Raw genomic sequence first — 13970 nt, 5'->3', positions numbered from 1 at the left:
TCTTTATTGTTGGCTCTGCTAACCAGAAGTAGAGGTCGTTTAGAGTTTTTTTTAAAATGCAGACAGTGGAAATTTGAATTGAATTATTGAATTAAAGATACTGCAAGGAAACAATCCCTCTATCCACAGACTCAAAATGTTGGAGTAACTCAGCGGGACAGACAGCATCTCTGGATAGAAGGAACGGGTGACGTTTCAGGTCGAGACCCTTCTTCACACTCTCAACCTGAAACGTCACCCATTCCTTCTATCCAGAGATGCTGCCTGCCCCGCTGAGTTACTCCAGCATTTTGTGCCTTATCTTCAGTGCAAACCAGCATCTGCAGTTCCTTCTTACACACCTCTATCCTCTGGGTCCATACCGACCATCAATCACCTGTTCACAGTAGTTCTATGCTATCCCACTTCAGCATCCACTCCTCACTCACTAGGGGCAATTTACAGAGGCCATTTAATGTACCAAAGTGCAGTTATGTGGGATGTGGGAAGAAACCGGAGCACCTGGAAGAAACCCACGTGGTCACGGGGACAACTTGCAAACTCTACACAGATAACAACTGAGGTTAAGATCGAAACTGGGTCTCTGACACTGAGAGGCAGCAGCTTTACCAGCTACACCACTGGTGCCCTAATGTTTTGAGGAAGTGTGCTTGCTTGCCATTCACACTTTTTCTGGATAGTTACTTAATTCACCTCATGTTTTGATAGCTGGGATCTATGAAACATCCATTAAAAATGCTTTGAAATGTTTGTGCAAGGAATAGCTTGCATTTACAAAGCAAAGTGCTGGTGGAATTCAGCGGCTCAGGCACCACGTTGTGGATTTTTTAATTTCTAAAATAAACTTGCAATTTTAAATATATACAAAGTAAAAACTGCAAAACCCTGAATGGTCTTGGTATGTCTTTACATTCATAATTTCTAGCTTCATACCCAGTAGTGTTTGTACTGGTTTTCCTTGCATATAGCACCATTGCCACTCATGTAGTCCCATGGGATGATATTCCTTCGCTTGTTTGAGTGGTGTTCCCACCAGCGTATTGGCCCTACGCTGTGCTCCTCCCTTGCAGAGCCTTTGAATTGCTGCACCAGGTCACAGGTCACGTGCTGAGGGACGCGCTACTGTGTATAAAACTGGGCAAGAGAATGTCACAGACATCGTCAGTGTTTTGGGTCGAGATCTTGCATTGGGACTGAGAGTATAGCGGGGAGGGCCAATATAAAGAAGGGAGGAGCTGGTAAGCGATCCAGGTGAGCAGGGGTTGGGCCGATGTAGCTAGGTGGGGGAGGGACAGGTGGAAACAGCGACAAAGTCTGGGAGGAGATCTATATAGGACTTTTTACAGCACCAGCATTCTAATGTGTTGAAAATTGATCCAGAGACACTCCTAGCATAAGGGGAAGTAAAACTGTGGAATGAAAAATCAAGTGAAATTTGCAGATAGTTATTTCAAAAACCTATGTACTGCAAATTAAGAGGAGAAATATATGTTTCATGTCAAAAGCAAAAGCTTGTGTCCTTGAGAGGGAAAGAATCGGCAAACCTTACATGATTTGATCTGACCTGACGTGACTCCAAGCCTGAAGTGACTTAAAAAGTCACTCAGATGTGGCAAATTAGAATATAGTCACCATTGTGATGTTCAAAATCATGGCAACCAATTTTATGCACAGTTGAGAATTGTCAGTTTTTGAGAACTGGCAAATGGAATGTTGGTAAATGGAGGAATATTGTCAAGGACACTGGTGGTGAATCGTACTGCCCTTTAAATTGTGATATTGGATTAGTACCAGTCACTAGTCATGGCCCTTCGTCCCACCTTGTCCATGCTGACCAAGTTGGCATATTGGGCCAGTACCATTTGCCTGCATTTGGCCCGTAAACTCTAAATTCTCCCTATCCGTATATCTGTCCAATTGTCTTTTGAAAGTTGTAATTATATCCGCTTCTATAACTTCCTCAGACAGCTCATTCCAGATGCAACCGAGTGAAATGTTGCCCCTCAGGTCATGCTTAAATCTCAGCACTCTCACCTTAAGCCTATGCCTAATTTGTAAAACCTCTACCCTGTAAACGTTCACCTTAACCTTGCCATTTATGATCTTGTACACCTCACCCCTCAGCCTTTGACCCTCCAAAGTAAAAAAAGTCCCAACCTATACAACCTCCCTCTAACGGAAACCTGTAAGCCCAGGTAACATCATGGTGAATTTTGCTTGCACTGGTGAATGAGAGTTGGTTAACAGATTTAAAAATGAAAACCAGGAGCAGGAATTAAAAGTCCCTGTTTCGGGCTGCCAGTTGTCAACCAGTGGAGATCACTATTTGAATTTATTTTTATAACAAGGTTCTGTCTTCTGTGCCTTCAAATTCTTTGCAGATGAAAGATTAATTTTGATTTGGGGAGAGGGAATGTGGTGGTTGCTTTTTTGTGCTTATTTTAATTGTTCTCTGTTTCTGACAGGCTGTCATAGATTCCAGAACTCCCTGAGAACCAGCTACGGTTTTGCTGGCCACATTGTGAAGGCAGTATGGTGTCGATACCAGAGTTCTACATGGGCAAGAATGTTCTCATCACAGGAGCCACAGGCTTCATGGGGAAGGTGCTGCTTGAGAAGTTGCTGCGATCTTGTCCCGGAGTCAAGGCTGCATATATCCTCGTGAGAGCCAAAGCAGGCCAGAACTCTCAAGCACGCGTTCAAGAGATGCTGAACTGCAAGGTAAATGTGTTTCAGAAATGGGTGCATTTTCCCCCCCAATACTCTGCATTGGGTTATGAGGAACATGGAAAAAAATTGCAGGAACAGGCTCTTCAGCCCGCAATGTCCATGCCAACTATGATGCCATTTTAAACTAATGGCATTTACTTGCTTGTGGTCTGTATCCCTATATTCCCCGCCTGTTAATGTGCCTTTCTAAATGTTACTTAAACATTGATATCCTATCTGCTTCTCTCCCTCAACCTTAAAAGACATTTGGACAGATACTGGATTGGAAATGTTTAGAGCAATATGGTCCAAAATCAGGAAAATTCGCCTAGCTTAGATGTGGCATCTTGGTCGCCATGGATGAGTTGGGCCAAAGGGTATGTTTCTGTGCTGTATGACTCTATGGTTTCTCCTGGCAGCTCATTCCAGCACTTGCCACTCTCTGTGCCACATAAATCTGTAAACTTTGGCCATTTAACTGTGAAAGCTATGTCCTCTCGTATTTGACATTTCTACCCTGGGGAAAAAAATGTCTAACTCTACCCTGTCTGTCTCTCATAATGTTATATGCTTCTGTCATAGGACAGAGAGCAGAGAAATATGCTAGAACAATATCATGATTTGCTTTGTTTTCTGTTCACACTGCCCATGCTTGTTATGATATTCACTATTTGAAATATTTTAAGATTGCTTTAGACAAGGTCACACAGCAGGCTAGTCAAGCATACCCATGAAATCCCAGAGCGAGTAGCTAATTGGCTTCATGATAGGAAGCAAAAGTTGCTGGAGTTTTTGTGACTTAGTCTGTTACCATTGGGGTTCCACGACCGAATGATGGTTCCTTTGCTATTGGTGATGTTCGTTGGTGATTTGAACTTAAATATCAGAACCACAATAGAGAAGATTGGCTGTTGCATCTCCTCGACTGCAGCCTAACATAGAGGAGTTGGTGGCCTTTCCTAGACACGAGGGTTTCGGACAGTCGGCAGCAGCGACTGCAGATGGTTCAACAGCCCCGAATGCGGGTGAACAAAGAGGAAGATGATTGAACTTTACCTTCCATCACAGTAAGGAATGTTGAATCCGCTGTGGGGGATGTTTATGTAAAATGTTATTTTATGTGGGTGTGTCTTGTTGCTTTTCACTTAGTATGGCTGTATGGTAACTCAAATTTCACTGTACCTTAATTGGTACATGTAACAATAAATTGATCTTGAAATCTCTTGAAATCTTGATTGAGAGCGAGGAAAGCTTTAGACTTCAGGAAAGAGCCGGTTTAGTCAAAAATAGCAACTACAATATTTTCTAGAGAAGTGTAAGCAAGTGAGTTTATAGAGGGGCAACAAGGCATAGAACCCTGCAAAAAAAACAACTTACTGTGTGGTGTGGAGTAATAGAGAAACCTGTAATTTTCCTTACAGGGAGGATGATGGATAAGTAAGGTAGTCCTATGGGATTCATTTCTTGATTGTGCAATACATTGCAATAATACTTGATTCAAATGCAAATATTTATATAATATGCTCGTATGTTACCATTCATAATGCAAACCCTATTGTATATTTTGTATGGCATCATTTTTCTTTTGTATATACTCCTTGAGCATCCAGTCAGCTTTCAGTGGTGGCAGGTCTTAAGCTATGGCCTTTTCACCATAACAATCTTCCAATCTACCTTGTAGTAGCCATTACACCTTTTATCTGCTCTTTCCCAGTAGCTGTACCTCTATATTCTGTATTCTGTTTTCTTTTTTAGCACAAGCTGTTATTGTCATGAATGGCTTGATTGTACTCGTGAATGCATGCAAAACAATGTTTTTCATTGTATTTTGGTAAATGTGGATAATGTACCAACCCCATCAATCTGTGCCAGCTCTCAGAGTGACCCTGTTTCCCTTGGGTTGTGGGCTGGTATCACTGGCACACTAGCAAATAGTGGGCATACCAGTGGCTGACTTATAATGAGCTAATAATCCTCCAGCAGTGGGAAGAGGAGCTGTGGAGTACATAAAATATAAGAGCAGGAAATTAATATTAGAAGAGTACATTACAATTTAGACCACAGTGCTCTGTGCAGTTCTAGTCCTTGCATGACTAGCGGCACGGTAGCGCAGCGGTAGAGTTGCTGCTTTACAGCGAATGCAGCGCCGGAGACTCAGGTTCGATCCTGACTACGGGTGCTGCACTGTAAGGAGTTTGTACGTTCTCCCCATGACCTGCGTGGGTTTTCTCCGAGATCTTCGGTTTCCTCCCACACTCCAAAGACGTACAGGTATGTAGGTTAATTGGCTGTGTAAATGTAAAAATTGTCCCTAGTGGGTGTAGGATAGTGTTAATGTACGGGGATCGCTGGGCGGCACGGACTTGGAGGGCCAAATAGGCCTGTTTCCGGCTGTATATATATGATATGATATGACAGGAAAGATATGATTGATGAGGTCTATCCTTGGTCCCCATTACTGCAAAGGAAACAAGCCCAGCTTATTCAACTTTTCCTCGGAGCTGCAACTTAATATTCCGAGCAAAATCTTCTGCAATCACATCTCTCCTGTCACCTAAGGAACAGAACAGCACCCAGCACTGTGTGGTCAAGATCTACCCGTCCAATATTAATTCCCTGCCCTTGTATTCTATGTACTCCAGGGCTTCTCTTCCCAAAGACAGATTGAAACAAACAAGTACTACTGCTAGAAGATTATTAGCTTCGTAAAACTCACCCTCGGGTATGTTCAAGATTAGAGGGTGCCCATGTGTAGAATAAATGAGAAGGGTCTGCCTCCATTTGCAGAGGAATCATAAACCAGGAGATATGATTGTAAGAAAGATTAGAAGTGAGCTAGGAGAGTTAATATTTCCCTCATTCAGTGGAAGCTTGGAACGCTGCCTGAAAGAGTAATAGGGGTGAAAGTGTGTAGAGAATTTAAAGGGAACATGGCTACTATTTGGCTGAATAAATCTTTTCTGACTGCACACATCTGATGGGTTGTGCGGCACAGTGACGCAGCGGCAAAGCTACTGCCTTAGTGTCAGAGACCCGGGTTTGATCCTGAATATGGGCGCTTGTTTGTACGTTCTCTCTGTGACCTGCGTGGGTTTTCTCTGAGATATTCGGTTTCCTCCAACACACCAAAAATGTACAGATTTGTCGGTTAATTGGCTTGGTGTAAAATGTAAAATTGTCCCCAATGTGTGAATGTGCTAATGTAGTGCGTGGATCGCTGATCGGTGCAGACTCGGTGGGCTGAAGGGTCTGTTTCCGTGCGGTATCTCTGAACTAAACTAGACTAGAAAACTAAAGAGTCACAGGGCCTGTAAACACAAGAAACTGCAGATACTGATATGTTGAGCTGAACACGGTACTGGAGGTACTTGGTCAGTCAAGAAGCTTGTGAAAAAAGAATGTACAGGCAACGTATCGGATTGGATCCTTTCATTCGACTCTGTGATTGTAAATGGAAACAAACTATTGTGTTTGTGCAGGTTGGTTTTGGACAGCAAAATTATATTTTTTTCCTCCTGCTACACAGTCTTTATTTTCTTGGACAAATGAATGGCATCTCCCAGTTGTACAATCCTCTGATTACTGCACCCCTCTCCGTCTAAGTGTATTCTAACATTCCAGCATTGTAGATGTATCTCTGAACACTGTTCTACAAACGCTTAGTTAAACTTTTGCCCTAATATTTTGTGTCTGAGTATCCATTTTGATTTGTGACACACTTTGTGGTGTAATGTTACAATAAAAATGTTGTACAAACACGTGTTGTCAACAATACAGCAACTGATTGGAAATGCAGCCATTATGGTTTGCTTTTCTTTATTATGGTTGACCTTGTTAAATTTTTACTGAGTCACACTTGGCTTCATTTGTCACGGAGACAGAATGAAAGGGAAATATAATCAAATATGCCACATATCAATTCTTGACAACAATTTGAAATTTTCAATATAAATTTACTGCCCAATAATTAACACGAGAAATTCTTGGTAAAGGTACTTGAGCAGTGGAAAGACAGACCGGGCAAACGGTTGTATGCGCTTATGACTATTTATGAAAGGTTCTGATTTAATCGGGCATAACTTAATTGCTTTTTGCTGGTGTTTTTTCGTATTTAATTTAGCCCTTTACCTTGGCTTTTGTTTTGGGGGAAAAAAAACTGCCTGTGCTCATTTTTTATCTTAGAAGGGTGGTGGAGGAGTAGGCCATTCGGCCCTTCGAGTCAGCACCGCCATTCAATATGATCATGGCTTTTCATCTAAAATTAGAACCCCGTTCCTGCTTTCTCCCCATATCCCTTGATTCCGTTAGCCCAAAGAGATATATCTAACTCTTGAATACATCTATCTAACCCTCTCTTGAATACATCAAATTGTGTTCCGACTAATTTGGCCTGAGTAATATGAATAGTGTAGGAAGTAACTGCAGATGCTGGTTTACACACTGAAGGTTGACACAAAATGCTGGGGTAACTCAGTAGGACAGACAGCATGTCTGGAGAGAAGAAATGGGTGATGTTTTGGATCAAGATCCTTCTATCTGAAGAAGGGTCTCGACCTGAAAAGTCACCCATTCCTTCTCGACAAACAAAGCTGCCTGTCCCACTGAGTTTCTCCAGCATGTTTGTGTCTAGTATGAATAGTTTTCCCATATTCATCAATTGCTTTGTATCTGATTTGCATTCTAAAAACGTACATTAGAGCAGAACAACCTGCATTGTTCTTCAAATGTTTCACACAGCAGGCTCCAAGGCAGCAAGAAACAAGGTAGCAAAGTAGCTTTCTGATGATCTTGGTAAATATCTGTCAGGACTCGGGGATTTTTATCCAAGCATCATTTGAATTTCCATATCTGATAGCGCAGTCTTCTTTGGAGTTTAAACCTAGATCTTTGGGCTCCAGTAAAAATTTGTAAAAATGCAGATGCTGGAAATCTGAAATATAAACAGAAATGCTGAACCCCTCGACAGGTCCGACAGTGTCTGTGGAAAGAGATACAATAAACGGTTCAGGTCAGAGATTCTTCGATTCAGTGATGTTTCCACCATGTTCTGTTTCTATTTCTGCGACTGCTGTACCTGCTGAGAGACTCAGGGAAGCTTGGTGCATTTCTTGATTAGTGCAGGTGTCAGAAGTTGTGGTTAGCAGGCAGGAGAATGGGGTTAGGAGAGAGATAGATCAGCCATGATTGAATAGAGTAGACTTGATGGGCAGAATGGCCTCATTCTACTATTCCTTATGACCTAATGAACACCAAGGCTCTGTGGGAGAAGACCACAGTCTGTGGCAGATTATGGTCGAGACACCCCTCAAACAAGGTAAAGGACTAGGGGGCCACATGAGGTGCAAGGATGTTCTGTTTAAAGATCGATGTTAACACTACTGAGTATGACACTAAGAATTTCTGAAGAGTATTTACAGGTTTTTTTTGTATATATTTTTTATTCTGAATGAAGTTTATTTTTTGGGGTTGAAAAACGGGTGCTTTTTTGGGTACTTTTCTGTGAACTGTGATTTGAACCCACAACCCTATGACTCAGTTTTACCCATTGAGACCAATTTCCCTCGGGGTTGAATAAAGTTTTATCGTATTGTATCGAGAGAGCAAACAAATAGGACCATGTCCACTGACAGATCTGCAAAAGAAGGGAACGTGCTTGATATCACTATATTGGACTTGCAGCCACAGACTAACAGCTACTGGGAAAACTGCAGGAATGTTAAAGCAAATGTTGTCACAGGCGCAATTGGTCCTCAACACAGGCAGAAAAGGATGCCTGTAGTCCCCTAACTCTAATCTTATCAGGACTCACTCAAAGTGCTGCCATTGGCAGACAGCAAATGCATCTGTGTAGGGAGGACACAGGTGGTTTAAACCGAATTCAGACACAAAATGCTGGAGTAACTCAGCAGGTCAGGCAGCATCTCTGGAAAGAAGGAATAGGTGAGGTTCTGGGTCATTTGTCCTATATCTCTTGTTTCTCTTTCCCCTGACTCTCAATCTGAAGTAGGGTTTCGGCCTGAAACCTCGCTTATTCCTTTCCTCCGGAGATGCTGCCTGACCTGCTGAGTTACTTCAACTTTTTGTGTCTGCTTTCAGCAAATAGATCTGTCTGGCACATTGGAGTTAGCAATAACTTAATACAGTCACAAGAGACTAAATGCAGCCCATCCCTTTATTTTCTGCCTTGATTATTAGTTTCTGTGCTTGGTATTGTTTCACAAACACTTTATTAATTTTCTACGATATTAAATTGATTCCAACTTTACTTTGAAACCAATCAAGCACTGCATTTTCTCCTCAACGGATGCAATTTGAGTGTCTTTTATCAACATTTTATCAACCTTGGCATGATCCAGGCAAATCTAGTCACCGCACCCAGTTTTGTTGTGCAGCAGGCAACAATGCAGAGTCCATTTAGCCATGGTCTGATTATTGAGTGGTGTACATTTAACATCACGACTAAATGAATGGTGTGAGACTCATTAACAAAAAATAGAATGCTTTTCTTTTTTTATGGTCTTACTTCCCTGAATGCTAAACTTCTCCCTATATCCGTGTTCTTTGCTGCATTACATTGTATTTTCTCTGACTATTACGTTAGTAGACCTGGCCCCCCTCACACCGCTCCCATCCCTCATTTAACAGCCATGGCTTTACTGTAACATTTTAATAATAAAATCAGTTTCTGCATTTAAAAATTTCATTACATCCCAAAGTATCTTTTGAACTCTTCTGGGGTCAGTTTTTACAGTTATTTTAGTTGTCAAAAAGTTCATTCATTTTGTAGAAATTTCAAATTCAGGACAGAAAAAACGCTGTTCAACTGTTTGTAATGAATCCCTTAACATGTAGCTTATCCATAATTGGCATGGTACCTGCTCCTGCCCAAGACAACAAGAACCTGCAGAGTTGTGAACACAGCACAATCCATCATACAAACCAGTCTGTATTGGCCCCAACTCCCTTCATCAACTTCATCGAAACATCACACTACCTTGAGAAAGCAGCCAACATAATCAAGGACCAGTCAGACTCCAGTCCTCTCTTCTCCCCTCTCATGTTGGAAAGAAGCTACAAAAGCTTGAGAGCACATACCACCAGCTTCTGGAACAACTTCTTCCCCATTGTTATCGGATTTTAATATACTAAGAATATAATTCCGATCTTCCAACCTACCTTGTTGTGGCCCTTCCACTATTTTTTAATTTGCTCCTTCTCTGTAGCTATATTCTGTGCTCTGTTTCCTTTCTCTTTTTTGCACAACCTATAGTACTCATTGAACGGTTTGTACTCGTGAATGGTCTGATTTGCCTGGATAGCACCACTGTTTCACTCTAACTCTGTACATGTGACAATAATATACTAATACCAATTGCATCAAATTCCACTTCATGACTACTTAGGACATAGGATGTTTTCAGCCCCCTGGGTCTATGCTAGGTCCTGTCAGCAATCCCATCTGTCTTATTCCTTGCTCCTTATTTCATCCACTGCTCTTGTGCTTTTTGCTCTGCAGTGACTCTCAGTCCAGGAACACCCAGATAGAAAAATAGTTCTCACGTTGGTTTATAAATTCCTCCTTCCTTCTGTATCTCCATGACAACAAATAATCCAAGAAAACCTGAAGGCAATTAGTATTGAGAAGAAATCGCTCCCACAGTTAGAATTTTATCTTGCACCAAGGAAGATGGTTGTGGTGTTGAAGGCCAATCATCTCTGTTTCAAGACATTGTTTCCTCAGGCTGTGTGCTTGGTTGAACCATTTAAAGCTACTTCATCAATGATGTTCCTTCCATCATCAGGTCAGGTTGAAAATACAAGGAAATTCAGGTGCTAGAATTTTGAGCAAAACGCCTAAGTGCAGAAGGAACTCGGCGGAACAAGCAGTGTCAAGAGGACATGGATATGAGATGTTTCGAGTTGCGAACCATTCTTCAGACAGATTGTGCAAACACCCTCACCTTTATCTATCACTTGTCAGACATTGTCCTGCCTCCACCTTTACTCTCTCCTCCAGCTTTCTCCCTAAAAAAGATACAGTATATTTTAAAAAACAAGCAATAATAATGCAAAAACAAAATAAATGCCTCCAAGTCTATGTAGTTTGGAACTTAGTTGGAGGTTGCAGTGTTCAGTAGCCTGATGGGTGTTGGAATGAAGCTGCTCCTGGCACACCAACCTTTTGCTCTCAGACTGCCTGACCTTCCAAATATTTCCAACATTGCTCAAATAGCGCATTAGTGGCATCAATGCTTTTATTTTTTCTATCAGCACTTGCAAATAAATAGTGTTTGCCTCCTTTGCTGCACCTGAATCCACAAGCTTGTGACTGGTGGGTTAATTTGACATAGCTGAATGCTAAATTATGCTTTTTTCCCCCCCATAGTGAATGCCAAGTTTTAACTTCCAGAAAAATTGGTTTAATCTTTTCATGACATGTTGGTCCTGGTATAAACTGTGCTCCCAGTCCCTACCGTTGGCATGCTGTGGTTTTCTAATAACTGATGCCCTTATGAGTAGCATAGGCAGGATAGGTGATTTTTTTTCAGAGCAGAGAAGGCTAAAACTAGGTTTAAAGTGTAAGGTATGCCGTTCAGACCTGTTGTGTATTCCGCCAGTCATTGAACGTCTTTTTCTTTGCAGCTTTTTGACAGACTGCGAGAGGAGCAGCCTGATTTCAAAGAGAAGGTTGTAGCAGTGAGCAGTGAACTGACTCAACCAGAGCTCGGTCTTGGCCAGGCTGACAAGGAACTCTTGATGTCTTGCATTAACATCGTCTTCCACTGTGCAGCCACTGTGCGCTTCAATGAAACCTTGAAGTAAGTATTTTTCAAAAATACTTGGGATTAGCTGGCATTTTGTAGTCCATCCCCAGCATCCCGTGAAAATTGGGAGGGGTCTTCTTGAACCACAGTAGTCATTGAAGGTTCTGTTACAGAATGCTACAAGTCTGATTCAGTGGTAAGAGGGAATAGCTATTTCGAAGGAGGGGTGGTGCATGACTTAAAGGACAACTTGCAGATGGGTTTTTTTCCATGCGTTTAATGCCCTTTGTCCTTCTATCTGGAGACCACTGTTGAAAAAGTTCAGCTCAGTTGTTACAGTGTATTACCGTTATATAATTGTGCTGCACAGTAATGGGCCTTTTGAGTGAACATTCTTTATGCCAACCATGATGCCTATCTATGCTTATTTTTGCCTGCATTAGGCCTGAACCTGCACCGTATCTAATTGAACTTCTGAAAATTTCATTTTAATTGATGTAATTGGATCTGTCTCTGCCACTCCCTAGAGTCCTAATGTGCCCACACTGGCCAACATGTCCCAGCTAAACTAGTCCCACCTGCCCGCCTTTGGTCAATATCCCTCCAATACTGTCCTATCCATGTACGCGTCTAACTGTTTCTTAAATGTTGCGATAGTCCCTGCCATAACTATCTCCTCTGGCAGCTTGTTCCATACACCCACCACCCTTTGTGTGGAAAATGTTACCCCTCAGATTCCTATTAAATCTTTTCCCCTTCACCTTAGCTTTGTCCTCTGGTCCTCGATTCACCTACTTTGGGCAAGAGACTCTGCATCTACCCGATCTATTCCCCTCATTATTTTATACATCTCAATAAGATCACCCCTCATCGTGCAGTGCTCCAAAGAATAGTCCCAGCTTACTCAACCTCTCCCTATAGCTCAGACCCTCTAGCCCAGGCAAGATCCTTGTAAATATTCTCTGTATCCTTTCCAGCTTGACAACATCTTTCTATAACATGGTGCCCAAAACTGCACACAATACTCTAAATGTGGCCTCATCAACGTCTTGTACAACTGCAACATGACCTCCCAACTTCTATACTCAATATTCTGACTGTTGGCCAATGTGCCAAACGCCTTTTTGACCACCCTATCTACCTGCGACTCCACCTTCAAGGAACCATGCACCTGCACTCCTATATCCCTCTGCTCTACAACACTCCTCCAGAGCCCTACCATTCAGTTAGGTCCTGCCCATGTTAGTCTTTTCAAAATGCAGCACCTCACATTTTTCTGTATGAAATTCCATAACCATTCCTCAGCCCATCTGCCAAATCGATCAAGATCCTGCTGCAATTTTTCACTATCTGCAAAACCACCCACTTTTGGGTGGTTTCTGCTTCCTCTGGCAGCTTATTCCAGATAATTACAGATAGAGTTGCCCCACAGCCTCTTAGGTTTCAGTGAGAATAAACGCAGCCTATCTAGTCTCCTGACGAGTCTCTTTTGCACTCTCTCCATTGTTACCACATCCTTCATGTGATGTGGCAACCAGAGCCATGTTTGGTACTCCAACCAATATGTTGTGCATTTGCAACACTATGTCCCAACTTTTATACTGAATGCTTAGTCCATAAAGGCAACCTTATCAAATGCCTTTTTCACTTAACATATCCACCTGTGTCACCACTTTCATAGAGCTATGGACTGACCCGAAGGTCCCTCTGTACATCAATGTTTCTAATGTCCCTGCTATTTACTGTGTCCTGCTAGAATTTGACTTTGCTTTAACTCACACACAAGCAGTAACTAATGTTACTGGTGCATCCTTTACTGTGACAGACTTGGCCAGTACATTTCATTGCCTGTATCTTGCTGCATCGAGTGTCGAGATATTTGATGATTAACTTTTGTTTTTTACTTGCAGAGATGCAATGCAGTTGAATGTGGTCGCCACCCGCCAGCTCGTTGGTTTTGCACAATTGATGAAGAAGCTTGAAGTCTTCATTCATGTTTCCACTGCCTATGCGCACTGCAATCGCAAGCATATTGAGGAGGTCATTTATCCACCTCCAGTTGATCCTAAAAAATTGATTGAAGCTCTGGAGTATGTTTGTTGTCTTATTTCTTTCCAGCTCTTTATAAAACTAAATTACTTGATTTTGTTAGATTTTCTCCTCCTGCAATGTAGTTATTACACTTTGGCTCCGCAATATTTCCTTTGCTTTCAGATCATGCAAAAATGTTTCAACTATTTTTAAACTCTTATAGATTCTGGGAGTATTGAGTTTTGAATTGTTTAGGTTGCATGTTTAGTTCCAATAATTGTGTTCAAGGCACACTCGTTCTTGCACTCGAATGGCATCCTGTAGTTAGGTGTAGTGTCAAACAGATTGTTATGTTCAGATGGAATTAACTAATATATATTCTATGTTCTTGTACATTTGTATTTTGCAGTGTGTTCTCCTCTGAAAGATTTTGCACCCTGCTTGAATTTTTAAATTTTATTCTTA

The 13970-nt window shown here is 41.8% G+C and overlaps 1 protein-coding gene across 3 annotated transcripts in view; it reads left to right on the top strand.

Annotated features, from left to right (window-relative positions):
- The window catches only part of far1 (fatty acyl CoA reductase 1), a 161281-nt gene that overhangs the window by 115458 nt on the left and 31853 nt on the right, over positions 1 to 13970 (top strand). For all 3 annotated transcript variants that reach the window (XM_078415244.1, XM_078415245.1, XM_078415243.1), the window contains exons 2-4: positions 2466 to 2721; positions 11353 to 11528; positions 13385 to 13564. In XM_078415244.1, coding sequence (XP_078271370.1) covers positions 2533 to 2721; positions 11353 to 11528; positions 13385 to 13564 — 545 coding nt within the window. In that variant the 5' untranslated portion in view covers positions 2466 to 2532. The remainder of the gene's footprint in view (positions 1 to 2465; positions 2722 to 11352; positions 11529 to 13384; positions 13565 to 13970) is intronic.

This window comes from Rhinoraja longicauda, chromosome 18 (assembly GCF_053455715.1).
Source record: "Rhinoraja longicauda isolate Sanriku21f chromosome 18, sRhiLon1.1, whole genome shotgun sequence".
In the NCBI taxonomy this organism is placed as follows: Eukaryota; Metazoa; Chordata; class Chondrichthyes; order Rajiformes; family Arhynchobatidae; genus Rhinoraja; species Rhinoraja longicauda.
This window is presented reverse-complemented; position numbering and strand designations above follow the sequence as displayed.